Here is a 22,034-nt window from a genome sequence, read left to right on the forward strand (position 1 = left end):
AGAGAAGGTTTATCAGCAATGAAGTTGTCTAGAACTTGAGGCAGTTTCGTGAGACTACAAGCACTCTCTTTCTGTGATTTTAGGAAAGTCTGAAAACCTGATTACCCATGTGTTTTGGAGATGTTTCCTCCTCCTACATATTTTGGGCCAAACTACACATGATATTAAATAAACGTGACAGGGTCTAACATGCAGCTCTTGAAAAATGCAAATAGCATCTGCTCAGCTGAGAACTGATAAATATTGGAATCACAGCAGGCAGGGAGGGAGAATTTCACTCTTCTCTCCCCTGATGCAGTCCTGAGAGGTATCCATTTCTGAAGCTGTTAGCTGCTTTGTGGGGCATTCCCTGTTTGTTGGCAATGGAGGATTTCATCACAGGCCAATTACTAGCTTGGGAAGAAGGCTTAACTTCTGGCTGCAGCGAGAGAGGAAGGAGTTAAATTTCACCTCCATGGCTATTCTGATTCCATTAATCCTCATCCTCATGGATGGAAAATTTAATAAATATCATTTAAGAAAATCATCCTCATGATGCAACAGCCTTGCACATTATAAATGTGGAGGTGCAAAGACATGTTTATCTCTTAGGTGTACTCAAATTATTGCTTCCCTGGTTTCCCAAGAAAATGTCCAGGACTTGAATTTCTCCTCCAGGAACTCTTAAGACTAGATTTGGTTTCTCATACTCTTCATTTATGCATATCTATCTTGTATTTTACTTAAAACTATAAGGAATGAATTTTTGAAGTTTTCTCTCCCAATCCCATTTAGGGCACAATGAGTGGAATTCAGTGTTGCCCTAAGGTGATTGTTCCATCAGGGCAAGCATTTCTGCTTCACAGATGGAATTCTCTCTTCTCTCATTCCCTTGTGTTCTTCTACCTCTCCATAGCAGATTTGAGAGAGGCACAGTGGGAGGGAAGAAAGCCTCATTGTACTAGTACGACCCCTTGTGCTGGTTTCCACTAGCAGATTGGGTTAGTTGAATCTGCCATGGTGTTCTGTCAGAAACCACCAGTTTCTCATTCCTGAGGTCAGCATCAGTGACCTGGTGGACACCTTGCTATAGAAAAAAGGACTAAACTAATAGTGATCTTTATTTGATTTTCAAAGTTAATCACTTGCTGTATGTTGATAAATGAAAGAAAAAGTGTCCTGCTGGGCGCTTTGTAGAGGTAGAAAAATTGTGGCTGTGGGTGGGGGGAATAGTTAGGAAAGGAGTCATTTAATGTGAAGAGGAGGAGGAGGAAGAAGAAGCTTCCTTTATTAGTACATGTTTTAAGAATCAGCTTAATCAAGCCCTCTAGCTACTGTGCATTGTCCAAGGTCTCCTTTATAAACAAGATTAGCCACCCACACATGAGACCCCATCAGGCTCAGTTGCCTGGTGAATAAGCTGGGTAATTCAACTGGCTTTCTGCAGACCAAATAATATTTGGCATGACTTCATAGACTTGTGTTTTTGGTGAAGCAGTAGAAGGATATGTTATTAATATTTAGAAGCACTTTACAAAGTTAAATAAGGGGGGAAGACAGGACCCTGCCCTAAATCTAAATGTTGACAGTGGAGGAGAGACAACAAAAGGAAGACACAAGTGTTCACATAAATTAAAAAGGGAAGAATGCAAGCAAATATACTCATACGTGCTAAAAGTTGTCTTTGAATATGGGGTGTTATACAAATGATGGATGGAAAATGTGCATTTTGAAGAGGGAAAAGAAGGAAGAAAGAGAGCTGACATCATGTAAGGCTTCTCAAAAGGCATTAAAGGCATCAGTCTTCAAGGGAAGATGGGAAGAATTATTTCAGAGAGTGAAAGTCTTTGTTACAGCTGAAGGGGCAGAGTACCTATGCACATAGGAGTAAATCTCCATGATCATCTCAGGGCTTACTTCTGAGGGCATATGCAAAAGCTCAGATTGGAAGCTTTCCCATGCAAGGAAAAATCTTCACTTGTTCAATATCTGCATGTCAAGCTGTTGTTAAAGACAAAAGAACACAACCAGTAGTAGTAGTACGTAGAAGAAGAAGAAGAAGAGGAGGAGGAGGAGGAGGAGGAGGAGGAGGAGGAGGAGGAGTTTGGACTTGATAGCCCGCCTTTCACTCCCCTTAAGGAGTCTCAAAGCGGCTAACAATCTCCTTTCCCTTCCTCCCCCACAACAAACACTCTGTGAGGTGAGTGGGGCTGAGAGACTTCAGAGAAGTGTGACTAGCCCAAGGTCACCCAGCAGCTGCATGTGGAGGAGTGGGGACACGAACCCGGTTCACCAGATTACAAGTCCACTGCTCTTAACCACTACACCACGCTGGCTCTCAAACCACGCTGGCTCTAGAACAAATAGGAAACCCTAAGACTGTAATCCAATGTACACTTATTTAGGATCCCACTATTACCTGCCCTGCCCTCTGTCCTACCAGCTTTGAAAGGTCCTCAACAGCCAACAGGGCTTGAAGGGAGAGATGAGCAGTTCACCCTTGAATGTGCTGAGCTTGGGATAGCAATGATATAGTCTTGGTAGATATATCAGACAGGCAATTGTAGGTATAAGACTGGATGGTGGGAGAATGGTCTGGGATATAGAGGTATAGGTATTATGAGTATACAATTACTGCTGAAAGCCATGCGATTTGATATCCCCACACTCCACACCCAGAACAGAATGCAGAGCAGGTAACCAAGAATCCTGAGGAACTGTGATCTCATTAAAGGTGGCTTTCTTCCAGCAAAAATATAAGGTATTACAGGCTCTCCGCCTTGCTTCTCATACGGTTCTCAACTCTTCCCTCCCAGTTGTTGCTCATGTTATTAAGGACATTTTCCTTCGATTTGGCACCTGCATGCAGAAATTGGTCCCTGAAAATCTGCTAACCCAATTTTGAATCTGTTATGTATTCCCATCTCTGGCATTGCTATCCAGCCCTCCCTGCAGTTAACCATCTGGAAAAATGGGGTAGAAGTTTTGAAAATGTCCGTGTTCATCCACTGGCAAAGTTTGCCCTAGGCATGTGCACACAGAACCCCTTCTGGGCAAACAGCTGCCTGTATCTGAGCGGCCTTATGCAGACTAAGGAACTGGGAAATGGCCCAACCTGAAAATGAAGGACACTGATTTCAGAAGGAGAAGATAGTCATGGTCAGAGAGTTTCGATATATGTCTCAGGAGAAGGCATAGCCTTTTCACAAGCCATAGTCAAATTGACAATTATATTTGACAATCTTATTTTGAAGGTTTTGCCAACAAATAATGGGAGGATTAAAAACTGATCCTGTGTTGACAGTTTAAGGTTGACTCTGAATTCTGTTTCCTAAACCTGCCCTATGGAAAGGTATTTTTGAAGGAAGGGGCACAGATGGTATACTTTAACAAATAGGAAAGTAAGTAAATTTCTCTGGATTCTGACTTTTTTCTTTATCTTCATTTGGTCTGGGAAATCTTTGGCCCTCCAGATGTTGCTGAACTACAACTCCCATAATCCCCAGCTTGCATGACAAATGGCTAGGGATGGTGGGAGATGTAGTTCAGTAGCATCTGGAGGGGCAAAGGTTCCCAACATCAGTTCTACTTGAATGCATTAACAAAAGTCAACGAATGAGCTGCCTTTCTCAACCTAGATACAAAACTGAGGGCCAGTTACGAATTTTAGAAAGAACACAGGTGGCAAAAACTGTGGCTGCACAAAGAACTTTTTGAAATCAGTCAGGATTGCAAGACTTAATGCGTCTTCATATAAAACATAATCTACAAAGCCACAACACTGTGGAAAGCTAGCTATGGAAAGAGTTATAGGTCAAAACGCAGAGAATGCGTGTAGAAATGTCACTTAAGCAGGAAGCAAGAACTCTGCTCAGGTGTTAAGCCAAACATGTGACAATATACAGAGTGCTAGTCAACTAAGTTTTATACATACTAGATATATTGAAATCAATACCTCTAAGTTCATATTCAGTCATTTCAGTGGGTTTGCGCTGAGTAAAACTTAGTTGACTACTACCCCAGTAGTATTGTATGTGCTAACCATGGCTCTAATGTCCCTGTCTCCACTGGCTCTGTCCTGACCTTCTTGCACTGAGCAGAAAGGTTTGAAAATGTGTTCAGCAAAACTTGCAGAGAAGCCTCCAAACAATTGTGGCGAGGCTTTTAAGCTCATTTTAAGCTGAACGTGCTTAGGGGCCTCCTTCCTACCAGTGCAGGAAGTGAAGGGTGAAACAGGTCGGTCACACAAGTGGGGATGTTGAGGGCAGAGGCAGCTCTTGACCAGAGAAGTCATCATGGTCCCACATTTTGTTAGATTCCAGTTGGATGACCAGACTCCTAACAACCTTCTGAGCATTTACATGAGTTATGGAATGATTAGGATCAGCTCATGAGACTGCCCTATATATAAGCATGCTTGCAAGCGGTTGTAGCACCACTTTTATTTAATCTGGACCATGAACAGCTTTTCTGACTATACTCCTTGTAGGTACCGTTTATTACTTTGTAGCTGTCTTATTGAAAGTGCAGCCCATTCCACGTTGCATCAGAAGCAGAGCATCCTATTAAAGAGGGGTGGGTATAGAATGTCACAATTCTTCTTTTAGTTGATATAGGGTAGTGGGATCCAGCTGGCATCACCAGTGCTATGTTCGTGGGTGAACTTGTATCTGTGATGATGTTCTCTGGCATCCACATCTATGGGGTAGGGGTGGGTAAGTGCCGTGGCCTGCTCAGGGTTGCATAGACATGCCACTGGATTCAACCTGGTCATCCTGCCCCCTGTCCTGCCCTGCCCCATCTAGTGATGTGCTGCTACTGCTAGGTCTGAGTTTCCGTGTTTCTCCGCCCTCCCCCCCGCTCCATGTGTGTCTGTGGATCCTGTGACTGACCATTCCCATTCTGGAAGCCATTTTGTGACAGCCATTTTGTGACAGAGACCATGGTTTGCTCTCAAGTTTCTGCTGGCTGTTTTCTGTAATAATAAACATTGCCATTGGCTCTCAAGTTTCCAAATGTGCCCCTGGCCTCTCCAAAGACTGGACCTCAGGGACACACAATTGTATACACAGCCTTGGTGAAAAGAACAGCCATATTTATATGAACTGTTTACAGGGCTAGCACTTTGGGCTGCTTGTCACCACAGCTAATTGGCACCAATCAAGTCATCATAGTTATTTCCATGGTAGGAAGCCAGGAAATGCAAACAAGCACATAAGCGACGTCAAGAGAATCCATAAGTGAAGCATATGATTGTGAATATGTCAACTTAGGACAGATGGTGATGCTTTGGCCATAGTTCTGTCATCTCTCCTGCATGCCCAATGGTTATTAATCCTTGTCAAGATCAGAAATGGTTCAAAATAGCCATACTTCGTGGAAGATGTTTCCCTAAAACAGCAGTTATAAGGGAACTGTATGTATCATAAGGCTTTCTAGTCATTATACAATTGAAAGGTTTTAATATCATCAGTTGCATAACACCAAAAGCAATTACCTTCTGTAAATCCAGAATAATTTCCCCCTCTGGAAACAGAAATGATTTATTCTGTAAGTAGTCAGACAGCCATCAAAATCAAACAGCCATGGATGCTATTTCCATCCCTCCAAAGATACTTGGCTCTAACACACACTTCCTCTGTCTGGGGAAAAGCCATGCTTGAAGTCTTATGAAAGGGCTGATTTTGGGTGACTTTTGAACCCTGATTCACTTTCATTAAAAGTTGGAGATCTTACGTATTCGTGGAATTAAGTAAGCTCCATTTGATTTCAATGGAACCAGCTCACTTGTAAATGTGATTAGGGTTGTGGTCCTAGAATAAATGACGGCCCTGATGCAGATTAAGAATGTAGGAATATTTTCAATTAGATCAGGTAGTGGCATTCAAAGCCCTATTTATGCATGATATAATTACTTTGTAGATCCACCACACATTTAATAAGATCATATGAAGCTGGTAATCATGGCTCAACCATGAACATGTGCAATTCAATAGTGTATAATATGCCACATTCAAGTGAATTCCTGGGCAGGAATTTGATATGAAATTGGAACCTGGGTGGAACTGCATAAGTTGAACAGGAATTGCTTTGCTACTTTCGGCAACCTGTACCATGAGCACACTTTCCCCTTTCCGAACCATTTTTTAAAGTGTCATTACACTAACCATGCATTCGGTGAAAATGGTTTGAGCCTAGAGGAAACTTTCCAACTTCCAAAACACAGTATTGTACATAAGGACAGTTGAGAATAAATCTAGTTTTCTACATTTCAAGTACCAGATTGTACCAGGCCATTTCTAGTGTGGCACACTAAAGTGAAAAATAAGATCAAATAATCAAGGTTCATATATCCTGAACATTTTCATAAATATTTGGTGGATTCACCTTAGAGTATAACAGGTAACATGTCAGAGAATCTGACTGACAAAAAACATTCTGCTTCTCTGGCATTTCCCATTTCCCACTTCCCTGTCTCAGCTGGTAGGGCAGCTGAGCTCTGGTAAACTTTAGACATGGCTGGGAAGTTGGGATTGCATCCAGCTCCCAAGGCCATCCAATTCCCGGCTGAGAGAATTGTGTCTTGCTAGAGCTATCACAGGTGGACTCTGGCTCAGACTGAGGTTTGCTTGGCATGATTATAGATAAGCCAGCAAATTCTGCAAAACTTGGACTCTTAAAATGTATTTTGGATGTTCTGCCAGTCCATTTCAGGCCAGATCCCAGTGTCTTGGATTTGAGCTCAGTTTGAAATGAATATAGACCAGGACCTTGGATGGTCTAAAGATCCTGGTAGCATCACCTAAAGCCAATGCTTGGAGTCTGAAACAATTTTCCAAAAGCTAAACAAACATGTGGGAAATCAGTTAACTCTGTGTCATTTCTGGTAAGATTTAGGGGGATTGACTTTTACCATACATAGATGGCTACTGTATTGGCAGCGGTGATAACAGGGCTTTTTTTTCTTCCGCTCATCTGGTCTTAGTACAAAGGAATACGGCCAGGGAAGAAAAATGGAGAAAGCATCCATATTATATATGGCAATATTTCTTAATTTTTAACATCAGTCTGCAAAACATTTGTAGCGGTCCAAAGATGATGAATGAAAACAAACATAACTCTGAAATAAAAAATCCAGGTACCAAAGAGCAAAATTTAATGAAAGCCAAAACTGTTAAATATGGTTTCTTGTTGAGAAAAATGTCAATGTCTTTAAGGGTTCCCCCCTCCCCACCACATTATTCTATATTTAAGAAAAGTGTAGTAAAAATACATATTACAAGTTAACATTTCCCCTCTTCTTCTGAATCATTCTTCTTTTTCTGCTCCCACCCTTCCACTGATCAAAAACATTTCAAAGATGAGTCTCATGTCCCAGTGTTACAGGCATTTGTCCTATCATAGAAGGCTTCTCCCCACAAACCCATCTAACTGGCTGGCTCAATTGTCAGATAGGTCTCTTTGATTCCTTTGCCACAAAGGCAACTGAGGTTTCTCTCTCTCTCTCTCCCTCTCTCTCTATCTCTTTCAAAGTTTTATGGGCTATATTTTTTATTCCATACAGAAGAAAATCCTTGCACTCTGCTCCCATTGTATTTTACGGTGTAAGACAGTTGTGGGAGCTCTGGAAAACTCTTGTGTTTGAAAGAAAGATCGGGTCTCTTCTTGGACATCCAAAAGATCTCTTCATCAAAAACAGGCTTAGTTTTGTGAGCCGTGCACACCATAAAGACACACACAGAACTAAACTCAAAATGTAACCAAAGCAGACATAAAATTAAAAATAAGAATTAAGAATTGCACACGGAGAACAAGACCCTGAAGAGTTATTATCGGAGGCTGAGATCTGAGCCATGACAAACAGCTGGATGGAAGATGAAGACAAAAAGGCTTCCAGCAGCACGGAGAGAAAACAAAACAGGCACTAGGCATGCTGTGCCCTCTGAAGGGGATCTGCAGGTTCTGTGCTGCCAGTCCTATGAAGATGTCGTCTTAAGATGAGTGGAAGAAATTGATGGAACAACATAGTGCTGAATGGTACAATCAGTTCCTAGAAGCCAGTCTTTAATAGTTTTTGAAGCTTCATAAGCACAGAAAGTCATGTATGGTAGCTTATTTGTTTAGAGCCACTTGCCAGTCACACACACACATTTTTTAAAGCGACGTCATGATGGTCCCCACAACAAAGCCATTTCCGTAGCCTCTAATCGCATCCTTCTGCTTCCATTCTATGTTACAGTCTCCTATTTTACACTTTTATGTTACACACAGGTCTCAGATATTAGATATAACAAGTTGCTGTTATTCTGATGGGTTTTGCACTGGCACTTGGAGGAAGATTTAGCCCCTTGTAAAGTCTGGAAATAACATCCAGTCATGGGCAGATGCATTTGTGAGGACAGGAAATCGCCAAGGAAGGGTTGGGCCTCTTCCAGACCTACGATGGAGTAGGAGATACTTCCCTTTAATGGTTTTTCTTCAGGGCAACGTTTTCCACTCTGTTCAAGTATTTCACTGTTCACGGTGGTGATATCACACACATACGCACACGCACACACAAATGAAGCTTTTGTTTCAATGTAGATGTCAAGGAGCACATGACTGGGAGAAATACTGCTAGCAAGTCTGTTGTCTTGTGCTTTGGACAGCTCTCTGGATTTCAGTGTTTCATTGCGAGATTGGGTTTTATATCAGTAGCAAGTAGGGTACCAGCTGGTCAGTTCTGTGTGTTCCACTTCCCTTCACGATGATGGATGAGATGGAAACCATGTCTTTTGGCTTTTCTGCAAATGATGCTGCTGGCCAAGATTTGATTCTTGAAACCGATTTTGCTTTTTAACTGTGGCCAGTTGCAAGCAATTATTATGGAAGGCTGGATCTAGGTGAATATTGGCATCTTGTTGTGGAAACTTTTTAAAATTATTACTTTTTGGTCATCATAAATATCATGTAGCCCACTTATTCCATGGAATGTCCATCAGATCTGGCTTGCAAAGACTAATAAACCAGATGTATACAAAACAGCCCTGATGTCTATCATTAACTGGTGGTGAATGGTTTTCTACTCAAAGATCACCATGGAAAGGAAACCTTACAGTAGTGTGGGAATGAGGAAATGGCTCTTGAAAAGGCAGTGAGGCAGTGAGGGATGATATGTGATCTATAGATATATTGATATTTTGCATTTTCTAGAGGAAACAGCCATGGTCATAGGCGGCTGCTGACCTGTCCTTGTGGTAGCCTGTCAAATTCCCATTTTGGGGACTGATATTTCCCACACTCACAACATTTAAACTCAGATAGATACTTTCAAGCTCAGGAATACAGGTCACATTAACCTCTGTTTAACTAGGCTCTCCCAAATCCAGATACAACCACTGGCATCCCATTCAGAAGTCTTCCTACTCCTTTCTGCATGTTAGGCTTCCGCTTCAACTGCCTCAGAAATCCTTCATTCAATAGTGGAATTCTCTGTCGATGGCCTAGTTAGCTTTGTCGCAACAACTTTAAAACACAGTAGAGTCCTGTTGTCTCAGAGGAATTGTTCCCACCCACCCCCTTTCACTGTTAGTAGCGCAGACATGTATGGTTTGCATCCCAAACTAAACCTGATTTTAAACTTTTGAGCAGGGCAGGGCTGAGATCACCCTGACATCACGGGAATTAGTAAGAAAAATATATATATTGCACACACTAAGAACTTATTAACAACCAAGTTAAAAACAAAATGGCGCTGTCTTCCTCAGTGTTCCTGTAACCGTGTATTCAGGGATGTCTCCAAATTTTGTTCAGTCCAGTTGCCCTCTCCTTATTGCAGTACAGGTCATGCTTTCTGCCTGTGGATTTACTGCAAAATAAACACATACACACACACACACGAACAAACAAACAAAAACAAAGGAAAATGAATCTGGTTTCCTCTAAAAGATCCAGTGCATTGTCCCTCTTCTTGAACGGTTTGGTTTTTAGCACTGGAGAGGCTGGGGTTAGGGAGACCCTGCTCTCACCCAGAATATCCATCAAGGGTAATTATAATCCCGTCGCTCCCAGGGGTGTCCCAGAGCTGTGACCCATGCATGGAATCTCCTGCATAGTTTGGGGGAAATCGTGGCTCACCACCCGTCCGTTTTCTCCACTGCTGGTTCCTGCCGCAGATGCTCTGGGAAGGGTTGATGTTCGTATGGCTTCATTGATTGATTGCTGTGGGATCAAACAAAAACCCTTTTTAAGAGAGACAAGGGGGGTCTCCCCCTGTCCTTAGCAATGGCTGGGCATTTGTAATAGACAACATTTTACTTCTTCAGTCTAGCCTAGTTCTCTTGGATCCCTTCCCTGTCAATTCTGCTCAGAAATGAACAAGTCATGCAGGCATACATATTCAGAGCAAACACATTTTTTTAAGTCATTAATATTTATTCTATCAGAGTTTATTTTCCCTCTTGCTCAAAACACCCACATGCGAAGAACGTATCTTAGGGTAGAAAGCTTGCCACTGTGGGTTTTTTTTAAAAAAAACATCTAAGGTGGTCCAATGGAAACAGTTCGGTTATCCCATATCTGAAATATACTTAAGACATGGTTAGGGGAAATTGTGTTCTTCATAACACTAATATGGATATTTGGTGGACTGGACAAGACCAGCAGATGTTTAATCATTTCTCCCTCCTCCCATTTTTTCCCTTGCCAAGCCTCACTCTTCCCACTAGTTTTCAGCATGTCACCTGCTTCCAGCTCCCAAACGGAAAGAAGTGCAGCAAGGAAGTTGACTTTGGAAGGACATTTGGGTGGCTGGCAAGGTTAGCAACATGAACTCAATTTGTAAATATTGTGATAAGCATTGACCATGATGTAGAGGTAAGCATGATGTAGAAGAAAGTCTTAAAACTTTCTTTGTTCTCTCAGGGCACACAAGTCCTTTACTGGTCAGAATTGCTTATTGTCATAAGGATAAGAGTGAAAGATCACAAGAGTGTAATGAATAAGCATTTCCACATAGTTGTCTCTCCTAACACAATAAAAACTGAATTTGAAGGGTGTTTTCATATACAACAGAGCAGGACTTGGGAATCTCTGGCCCTCCACATGTTGTTGGACTCCCATCAGCCCCAGCCAGCCTGGCCAAGAGTCAGAGATAATGGGAGTTGTAGTCCAATATTCTTTAGAGTGCCACAGGTTCCCCAGCAGTATAGGCTAAACTTGAAGTGTAGTGCAACTGATAGACAGTTAGGCATGAATATCAGAACCAGGTTTCAATACCAATCGGCTTGAAAGTCACTGGGCAAGCAATAATATATCTCAGCCTAACCTATATCACAAGGTGGCTGTGGTGTTACAGGTATATTGCCTCTCTAAAACCTTTGCACCTTAAAACCCGTTTCCTCATTTGTGTATTAACTGTGAGATATATTCATGTTATACCTGGTTAATAAGGACAGAGTTACTTTTAATAAAAGGAAAAGCCTGGTGCCATCTGGCATTTGTTTCTACAGTTGCGTACAAATTAAAATAGTTGTCAGCTGACTGTTATTTGCTGTTCAGATTCCACCTGAAGAGTTGGTTTGCACAAGCTTTCCCTTCTTTCTTTTCTTATTTTGTGGTTAATGGGTTGAGAAACTGAGTGGAAGAAGGCAGAGGAGTGCTGGAAGGAGAGCGTTGATATTTCTTTATGTATTCATGCTCTGTAGAAGTGTAATTTCTTTACAAAAAATGAATAACAACAAATGCACAACCATTACTTTGGGTATGTCTTGAGTTCACAGATCATGGGACCAAGATGGCGGGCAAAGGCTATGTCACTCTAAGGCTTTGGAATTCCTTACAAATGTAAACAATTCTGCACTTAAAGTACTGATTCAGAATTACAAAGCTGAATGGAGAATCATAAAATATCCCTGCTTCTGCAAAGAAACTCAGCTCAATCCAACCCATTGGATTGGGACACAATGACTTTTCCACACAGGGCAGAGAGCTAATTTTAGAGCTGAAATCTTCGCATGGGTTAAATGTGACACCATCAGGAGGCTTCACAAAAAGTGACCTCATTAAGCATGAACCTGTCTGAGAATATTTTCTCTGTCATAAGCAATGCAAGGCTGCTTAGAGCAATCCCAAATGTTATGGTATCCTGTGTCATTTAGATGAACAATTGCCTTGTAATGGCTCTGTAAGGCAAGTTGTTCAAGGCTACATAGTAAATTTCACACCTGAGTAAGGATTGTGCACCTGAAACTTGTGGATCTTTCCTGTGCAATTTGTCTCTTAGATATTTCCCCAGCGGTGCAACAAAAGGAATCAAATGGACCTTACACACTTAGGTGGCTGGGGATGCAGCAAAGGATTCTCTCTCTCCCTTTTCCCCCCAGAATGACTTTCCAATACCAATCGAATAGCCATGGTGAGATATGATTAAATTAGCCCAGAGCAATCCCATTTTAGCAAGGACAGAGAGCCAGATTACCTGGCCTGTTTTAGTTCTTAAACTCTGTTTCAAACCAGGTTAGGTTTTGTGTTTGTTAAGAATGCTGGAAACATAGGCTTTTACAAATGTCCCACAACTATTAATTCTGGCTACAAACCATTTGCAAATTCACTTTTACTCAGGTCTTATTCAGCTGAACACTAAATAGGCCAGGGAAAATTCATTTCCTTGGCCTTTAAATATTGACGTTCTACCCTAATAGCCATCCTAGTCTGGATTCATTCCTAAAGGAATATTAGGAGTCTGGCTGGTATCAGAAAGAAGGTGTGAAAGGCCTGTGAATGTGTTGCCACCTTCATCCGTTTTGATTCACTTCTGGACTTGTAACAAAACTCGATTAAGGCAACCAGCATGGCTAGTCCAAGCCCACCGATGAGGATGTAGAAAACACCGGCTACGTTGCTGAGACTCAAAGCACTTGTTTTGTCCTACAAGAGAAAGGAAAAGGGAGAAGGGATGTGGGAGGGGGAAACATGCTGTTAGCACAACACTATTCTTCAGAACAACGACACAAAGTGCTACATATGAGACAATAAGCCTGGGAAGCCACCACTTGTTTTAAAACACACAGAAGACATTTCAACTTCCCTTCTTTGCATCTGAATATTCTTCCCCCACTGAACACACAAAGTTGATTAAACACTTCAGTGGCTTTGCAACTCTTTGGGAAAGGTGTGGACTAGATGTTTTGAATCATCCTTAAATACTTATGTGCCCTCAAATGCCTAGGGACTTTCAATTATTGATATAAAAAAATGTTATCTACTGTGAGCTGACATTTTGCTAGTCTCCAATCTTTTCCTCTCCTAAAATAACTCACTCTCTTGGAAATGCCTATTCCTTTTCTTCTTTGATTGTTTCCCACGCAACTTCTGTTGCTCAGCAACAAATCAAAATCACTTGCTTTATTCTCCTCTGACATGGCCCTCCCCCTTTGTGCAATATCCAGGTTGCAGTGACACTGAAAAGGTGCTCGCCATAGACATGCATTTGATTTCTATTCAAAAAAGCAGTTATTATGTGCCTAAGTTCACTTGATGCATTAAATATTTTTTTTTTGATAAACGAGGGCCTATTGATCATCTTTAGTGTTTGATGTCGATTGCAAACTGATTTTAAAAACACCCAGTAATTTAAATATATAGGTATAATTCTTCCCTATTTTACAAAGGTAGAAGCTGATCTGTAATACCGGTATTAGCATTAGCAGCACAGGAAACATTGGTGTCTAATGTGATGACTATTCTATACATCATCTTCAGTCTGAGTTTTAGTTAGTTAACTAGTTTCACATCTAGTTAACAATATGCAGACCACAGATATCAGATGGCTGCTGGGTTTACCTGAGGTAAATAGTGCTTGAATAGGCTCTTCAAGTCAGAGGAACATTTCTACAAGGGATTATTGAGTCTTAAAGGTTAACATAGAACAGTGTTGTTTATGTGTGTACTTCAGTCAGTTCCTGAATTTTCAGCAATATGGTTCCAAGACCATATTACACCTTTCAAATAAAAAAGGGACTTTGTCATGGCTGTCATAAATATCAGGTTCATGTCATTAATGCAGCCGGCAAATGTAAATGTAAGATAAAACCAGACAAATATTATAAAGTTTGATAAAAGTCGGCACACATCCTCTGCCCTGAAACCAAATGATTCAGAATGCAGCAAATATGTGTCGAAATGTCCGCCATATTCTAAAATGTTTGTCTGCTTTCATTAACTGATAGTGGTCTTTACAAGTAGGAATATATATATATTTAAAATGTTTAATCTTGCTCCTCTTTTCCGGTTCAGCAGCAGTGATGCTTGCCTTACTTTTAATTGCTCACCTACTCAGTTCCCTCTCAATAAAACACAGCTAGTTCAAAGTGTTCAAAGTGTATGTTTCAAATGCTAAAGCCTATGGTTTGAATCACAAATCTGTGATCTTTAGATACAGCCAATTCTTCTTTTGCAGGGGATACTGGAAACATATGCTGTGCTTTCTGAGATCTCTGCTGTTGTTAGAATCCATCTCAAGGGATAAAAGCTTGGCAACTTTATGATGCAACTTTTCGTGGTTCTTTCAAAAGGAAGGTGGAAATGCAACACCCTTGTCAGATTCGTGTTTTATTTATCATTTTCGATTTTGGTGTGAGTTTTTAGTATAATCAGTTATAATGTATTCATCTATAGGCAGTCAAACTTCTAGTTCCCTCACACAGCCTCTTTGTAGCTTCTTAATAACCCCAAAGCTATATGACCTATAAATTCAAATTATAGTGTTGCTTTCTGACAATGGAGTTTACCATGCAGATACCTTTGGCATAGAGTATTTGTTCTCCCCTCTCTTCTTTATGCACTGAAATGTGAATGCTAGTAGACTGCGCTCCTTTATTATATTGGCTCACTCAGTCCTTCAGAACCCTAACATTCTGAGATGGAAATAAGAATCTCTGCTCCAGAAATGAGCTCAATGCACACCCAACACTTCTCTAGCCTTTCCCATGCCAATGAGCCATTAATCCAGATTCATCTTTCATGCATTTTCTAGTTGTAAACATTCCAGCCATTTCGAATTATCTATTTTATCACGATTCTGGTGCTCAAAAACCCATCACACTAGTTGCCCATATGCAGAAAGGGGATATTTGACAGCCGGTCTCCACTTTGAAGAACTGATCATGCTCTTTTCACATTTAGAAGCATAAATATTAGGCTCATTCTTTTTGTTTGTCCCTCCCCCTTCCTCTCACTCACACAAAACAAGAGGGGAAATGGATATTGAGTGAGAGATAATATGTTCAGGGTGCGCTGTGTGTGCAAGTTGGGGTTCAAATTTCCTTCTTTCAGATTTCCAAAGCTCTCCTGATAGAAACTTATTCACACATCGGTGCTTTGATTCTTAATGAGCTGCCAATGGGGGCATGTAATTGTAATGGAAATACACCCAAGCTTGAATTACCACACAAGTACAATCAGCAGCAGTGCCATTTATACATCTGCTCAATGTCTATAGGCTGCATGGCACAACTGGGACTCAGAGCCGTGATCCTAATTTTCCTTCTTGCTACCACAGTCAAGACAGGCCAGGGTGTGTGGAATGGCATGAAAAATATGGGTTATGAGGCCGAATGAAGCTTGGCTGGAGAGAAGGGGAGAGAGAGGGAGAGAGTGTGTGTGTGCACTTGTCAAAAATCCAGTTGTCACAATGTAGATTTAGGCTTGAAACTGCTCCACAGGCATCTTGCCACTTCTTGGCTCTCAGGCTTTCTTTGCTAGAAGGATAGCGTTTCTAATTGCAAAGAGGTTCTCTGGAGAGTGACTATTGTCTTGCAATCACATAGTTCCTTCCCAGCTGGATGTTGGCACCAGGGTCATTGCCACACACCGCAAAGGCAAGAAAACAATTCCAGCTTGCCATGGCTTGCCTTGGCTTCTTGGCTCCAAAAGACCATGCCTGCTGCTTTTTCTTACAGTCTCCTGACTTAATAGCACTAGTAATAATAGAACATGAAGAGACTGGGGGGGGGGGAGGGAAAGGCACCAATCCCTGCACTAACTGCCTGAGAGAATCAAACTCTTTCCCTCAGCTGCAGAGCCTTGCTGTTTGGGCTTTGTGACAGATGCTCTCCCAAGGAGTTTGCCCATCATGCAGCCGGCTTATTAGTGGGAGTGTAAATGTCACAGCGTGTCTCCTGCAGAGGGAGAGTTACATTTGAGGGAAGAGAAGGAGGGAAGAGGAAGATTGGCAGGTGAAAAGCAAGCAAAAAAGCCCATCTTTCAGAAATGTTCCTGGCCTCGTTGCCATGGTGACAAGGCACCTTCCCGGTCTGCTTCTTTTTAACTGGTGGCAGTTTATCCCTCATCCTGTTTCTTGCCATTTTATTCTGCTCTGACAGGAAGAAAAGAAAACTCTTTAAGGACCAAGTTCCCTGACTCCCTTCTCACCTTAAGGGGGTTGACAGAAAGCACCTTTGCACCACTTAGAAGGAGGTGGAGGAGTTTGATGTTGGTCTCTGGAGCAAAAATGAGTATGTCAGGCCCATATATAAAGCATCCTGCATCCACCTCAAGAGCAATACCATTTGACATGGTCATTTAGGGGCTTCATATTTGTAATTTACAGAGGTGCCTGGCAGCTTTTGTTTCGTGAACAGCCAATTCTCTTTTCTAATGTGGGAATATATTCCTCAGAACTCCAGATTCTGGAAATTCAGTCTTATGCAACATGTGTATGCAACTGCACGAGGTATACAAGGGAAGTAAAACATGTGACAGTGCAACCCTATACCTGTCTGCTCAGAAGTATGCCCCATTTTACAGGACTTATTCTCAGATAAAGTGTGTTTAGGATTGCAGTCTTAGCTGCTGAAGTGCGAAGTGCTTATTAGTATTCATGAGTGGTGTGAAAGAAAAGAAAACTGAGAAATTTGGAAAGCGGTAACAATGAAAACTAGATTTTATTTATTTATTTTATTTAAGGAAACTTCCTGGTATGCAGAGAACTATGTAATATTTAACATTATGGTAACATTAATCTTTACCCTGTAAAATAAACAAACGAGTCTTACAGCTCAGAGTAAAGGACCTTCAGCTCAGAGAAAATCCATTCATGGCCATGTAAGAACTTGTGGGCTAGTATAGTTCTGCCACTGACTGAGACTGTGATATAAAGCTTTTTAAAGCTCCACTCTGGGAAGATTTCCCCTCATTTCCCAATAGCTATGAAGTCAGTGTTGTGTTCATAAGGACATGACCTGGCAAAGACTTGTGTTTATAATGACATGTTTTTAACTTCCAGTTTATGCTTGAGGTTCTGGCAGGTTATTGTGCAAAGGGAATGCTTTGTCTGAGGGGCAACACTGTGGAAAGTTTATGCATAATATTGAAACTAGGAACTTAAGCTGGACTTTAATGGGACTACAGCTGCAAACCTAGGCATGCTTACTTGGGAGTAGGCCTCACTGAAGACAATTAAAAATATATATAAAATTTTGCATATTTATCTTTAACCCTAATCTTTGGACTTGATTAAGAGTCTGTGGTCAGAGTCTGTGGTCCTTGATGCAGTCCCTTATACTTAAATCAAGGGAACAGAAATGTAGATCTTGCCACCCACTCTGTTATTATTAGACCAAGCTACATGGTAGATATATTTATTAACAGTCTATTTTGCTTATATAATTTAAGTTGGAGAAAAGCATTGCCTTCTATTCTGAGCTTCTAGTTAATGCACATGTTACTTTAAACCACATGAGGACACTGTCTAGTAAACCTGTTTGTAGCATATTTGTCTGTTAACCCCACCCCTGAAAACTGAGCCATTTCTCCCAACTTGTTGAGACAAGATGTCTGCTACTCTCTCTCTCTCTCTCTCTCTCTCTCTCTCCAACCAAGATAAATCTGTTCCTGCATGAATGAAGCCTTTGAACTCCAGAAATTGTAAGTGATCATTTCAATCTAACTCACCAAAGCTGCAAGCTCTCATAACACATGTAAGCAGTAAAATGACCGGATGATTAATTTGTTGCAAGGACTGAGTGAAGAAAATGTGGCTGTCTTACAGAGACAACAACACAAACTTCCTGCTGCCATTTCTGAGGGTCTGTGGAGTGCTGAGGCCACCACTGCACCTGCATTCCAGTCACTCATGGTGGCAGTAGCAGGTGTGGGCAGGCAGACTGGGCCTTATATGTGCACTAGTTCCAGGCTGGTACAGTCTTTGGGCCCACATCAGGCCTGATGCTCACCAGCACTGGCTGAGAGAGTATCTTATGATCCATAGACCCCATGTCAGCTGAGAATTGCAGTGTCCTTGGAACACCCAATTTCCAGGCATCCCTCAGGGCTCTGCTGCCAGGGGTATCACTGGCAGCTCTTTTGCCTGCCCATTTGAGTGGAAGTGGAAGGTGGAAGTGGGAGGTCTTGGCTAGTGGAGTGATGCTCGAGTTCTTTTGCCATTGGTGGGTGGAAGAAAGCTGGATAGGACATCAGAAGCAAGTGGAGGGAAGCTCTGCTCAATGCAAACTCCCCATAGCCCAGTGTGAGATGGGTTTGGATCGCAATCTCTTTAGGTAGAAGGGAATATATGGATTGAATAGATTAGATTCTATAAAAATGGAAAAGCCAGCTAGGTGTTTTGTTTAAAAATTCAGCTCATTAAAAAACACACATATAAGCTGAAATGTAAAAAAAAAAAAAAAAAGTTTCTAAACACATTTGCCATTTGCCTACATATATATTGCACAAGAGCTGTACCTTTTGGTCTTCCTACACCTAATTCTACTCAAGCAGCTGAAAAATCCATGTAACATCTGTTATCTTTTGAAATTGGGACTTTTATGTAAAGTATGACAGTTGTGAAAGGGATGACAGTCTACAAGGCCCTCATTAGAGAAAATTAAGTGCAAGAAGATATTGTGTATGAGTTGTAATGTGATTGTGTCTGTGGTTAAGCCATGTATTGTAGTTCCAGTTTGTGCCTGAGGGTATGTATTCCCATATACGTTTGTGTGTGTGTGTGTGTGTACACGGTATATATATATATATAATTATATATCGGTATATAAATGGGGATGAACACCCTGATTTGCATCATGTGACTCTACTGGTAAGTACCTTAAACATTAATCAGCTCACAGTTTCTGTTTCCCCACTGATGCGCACATACGGCTTCTTGTATTGCTCAGCTTACCCATGTGCAACAGCACTCAGTACTGACCTACGTAAATGAAGGATGGATGAGTTTGTTCTGCTTGCAGGTAGCAGAATCCGGTAAAGGTTGGGGGAGATGCAGCAGCTGTTTTATGCATGCAGATTCCCTACTCCACTGGTAAGCTGGTATCTGTGTCAAGTTCTCTGAACTGCTACATAGCCACATGTGTGAGGCTGTTAGAATGCAGTGGACCCACCTGGCAAATAGTGAGTTGCATTGAGGATCCACTTGGGGAGCATTAGATGGCAACGTAGCATAGGTGTCAACTCCCTGGGGCCTGGGTGCCCAAGCACCCACAAAATTCCCCATGAAGGCACCCACAAATTTTAGTACCAGGGCCATGCACGCTGCATGGCACCCACAGCCCTGGGCTCCCACAGTCGCGGGGCCAAGTTGGCACTCCTGCCATGTAGGTACTCTAGTCAGTGGCTGGATTCTGTAAACAGTTCACAATAAGTGCTATCGGCCTTCAGAACTTGCCGTATGTATGTATGTATGTATGTATGTATGTATGTATTTTTAAGGAGAAGACAATGGTCAACATTTGATGTGTACCTCCATTTTTATATTGATCTAATTTTGCTGTGTATTAATTCTTCTTAATATTAACTTTCCTTTCTTCAGAGTTTCCTATTCACATGGTTCTGAGCTACAAAATTTCCAGTGCTAGCTTTTCTTTTCTTTTTCCCCCTCCCCCTTTCCCTCCCTTCTTCCTTCTTTCCTTCTTTCTTTCTTTCTTTCTTTTTTAACCTCTTGCATTTATTCATACATTTTCTCAGCAATCCCAGCATGCAGAATTAATAGATTTTACACACGGAGGGTCAAGAAGCTCTCACAAACCTCATGAATAGCCACGGTGATGTTTACATGCAATTCACACGTTTGGCTTCTCATCTCTATAAGAACATGCAGTTAATGTGATCCACACTGACGTCGTAGGATTCACGTAAACCCCTGTGCCCCTTTCTGCTCTGCTCTCTCATTCTAGTGTGTGGAAGGTGACAGGAAAAGAGATACAGTATTGTAGTGGTTCTGAGTTCTGCTGCCGCTGCTTGTTTTAAATGGGATCAGTGCCACAAGGATTTTGTTTGGAACACAGTAGCTATGGGGTTTTTCTAGCACTGATAAAGGTGGCCTATTAGCAAAGGCACCGAAAAAGCCCCCGAAAGCACATAGCTAAGTAGTTACTCTTCATATGAATGGTAATTGCCGAGCTTTTTGTAGGAGATGAAAAAATGTCTGAATTTAACAGGAGATTCTGCCCAGGGCATCTAAAACCCAGTACGAGGGGGGCTATTAATGTAAAAGTAATATTTTGCAGAGAAGAACAGAATTTGATTCTTCTGTCAACATTTTGCATGCTCATGATACTGTAAACAATTTACAGACCAATAGAGCAGGGACAGGCAATCAAAACTACTGGAAGGAAAAAGCATAACTTTCTTCTTATCCCCTCTTCCTCAAAATCTTAGAAAGGTAAGCAGTTTTATCATTGGTTAAAGAGATAAATGTTTTGCGAAATATGGAATTTCAGGTTTTTGAAAAAGTTTTAGGGACAAGAGTGCCTACCAGGAGTCCTTCAGATATTGCCAGACTGCAGCTTCCATCATCCCTGACCATTGGGCCATCCTGGCTGGGGTTGATGAGAGTTGGGAATTCAATAACACCTGGAGGTTAGGCACCCTGCTGTAGTGTTTGCTACCATATATTTGGTGAGCACAGTAATCAAAAGAGTCTTGGCACTTAATCAGCTAGAGCCATGATCAAGAGAAAAGAGGAACATTGACAAGTGCTTTGAATCTATTGGCACATCCTCCAACACTGTGGGGAAAGGGCATTGGTTTGATACCCTGAATGGCTGCCCCAGTGTCACTCCCCAAAGAACACTGTTATCTGTAGTTTTATGCAGTTGGAGTGGCTTGCAACAAGGAGTATCCAGTATGGGGGTATAACGTCCTTGAATGAAGGAGAAATCCAATCTTACCAGGCAGCTGGTCTGGATTTTGGAGAGAATTCAGTATCTAAACACAGTGGAGTCCATCTCTTCCTCAGGTGTCAATAAAAGGGCTAGTTTTTCAAGTGTGATTCACCTAATAAGTCTTCCCTTTATTATCTGTCTGCTCACTGAATTCATCATTCTGCTTTATGTCAAATTTCCTGAGTCATACCCATGGTAGTATTTTCTGTTGACTCTTCACTGATGTCTCCTCCAATTTTACACTTTCTTCTCTATCATCTCTCCCTCTCTCTCTCTTTCACAAACACACACAGTAACGGAATCAATGTGATTTCATCAGTGTGAGAATGTGAATGTGTTATAACAGAAAATCCTCATGGATTTTGCAGGAAATACCCATCAGCAAGCAGCTTCAATGGATGGATCATTCCTGTGAGATCCACTCAGATGATCCATTTCAATGTGATCTTTTCCAAGTGCTCCAATTCAGGCTGCAGTCCTATATACCTACTAGCCTGGAAGTAAGTCTCACTGAATGCAGTTGGACTTACTTCTCAGTAGACATGTATAGGATTATGCTGTAAGGAAAACACTGTAAAGCATTTTCATGGGAAAAGGACTGATCATGATGACATTCCAAATGGGTTCTGTTGTTTTCCCCCAATTTTTGCAAAAGTCCCTTAATTTCTTTTTCTTGGGCAGTTCACCTTCCTCCTTCACCATACCTCCAAACCTGGAGTATAACTACTGCCTGGTCTCTTTCAACTGCTCTACTAAAATTTAGAAATTGCCCACAGCACAGATAAGGGCACAGATAAATTGCCATTATCAAACTTCCTTCAAATCAAAAGGCTTTATTATGTTCTGAGTCTTTCTGACCTTTCTGCCATGCCCACCCTCTGCTCTTTGATTTCTTCTATT

General features: G+C 41.5%; 1 protein-coding gene across 7 annotated transcripts in view; it reads right to left on the reverse strand.

The window, feature by feature from the left end:
• Nucleotides 1-7,112: 7,112 nt before the first annotated feature.
• The window catches only part of GRIA1 (glutamate ionotropic receptor AMPA type subunit 1), a 189,315-nt gene continuing 174,393 nt past the window's right edge, over nucleotides 7,113-22,034 (reverse strand). For 2 of the 7 annotated variants that reach the window (XM_083422730.1, XM_083422729.1), the window contains exons 15-17: nucleotides 12,751-12,885; nucleotides 10,096-10,200; nucleotides 7,113-9,826 (exon numbers count right to left, since the gene is read on the reverse strand). In XM_083422730.1, coding sequence (XP_083278856.1) covers nucleotides 9,824-9,826; nucleotides 10,096-10,200; nucleotides 12,751-12,885 — 243 coding nt within the window. In that variant the 3' untranslated portion in view covers nucleotides 7,113-9,823. Of the gene's footprint in view, nucleotides 10,201-12,750; nucleotides 12,886-22,034 lie in introns of those variants that run through there. The other 5 variants (XM_083422727.1, XM_083422726.1, XM_083422728.1 and 2 more) reach the window with 4 other exon arrangements.

This window comes from Podarcis tiliguerta (genome assembly GCF_965153285.1).
Source record: "Podarcis tiliguerta genome assembly, chromosome: 2".
In the NCBI taxonomy this organism is placed as follows: Eukaryota; Metazoa; Chordata; class Lepidosauria; order Squamata; family Lacertidae; genus Podarcis; species Podarcis tiliguerta.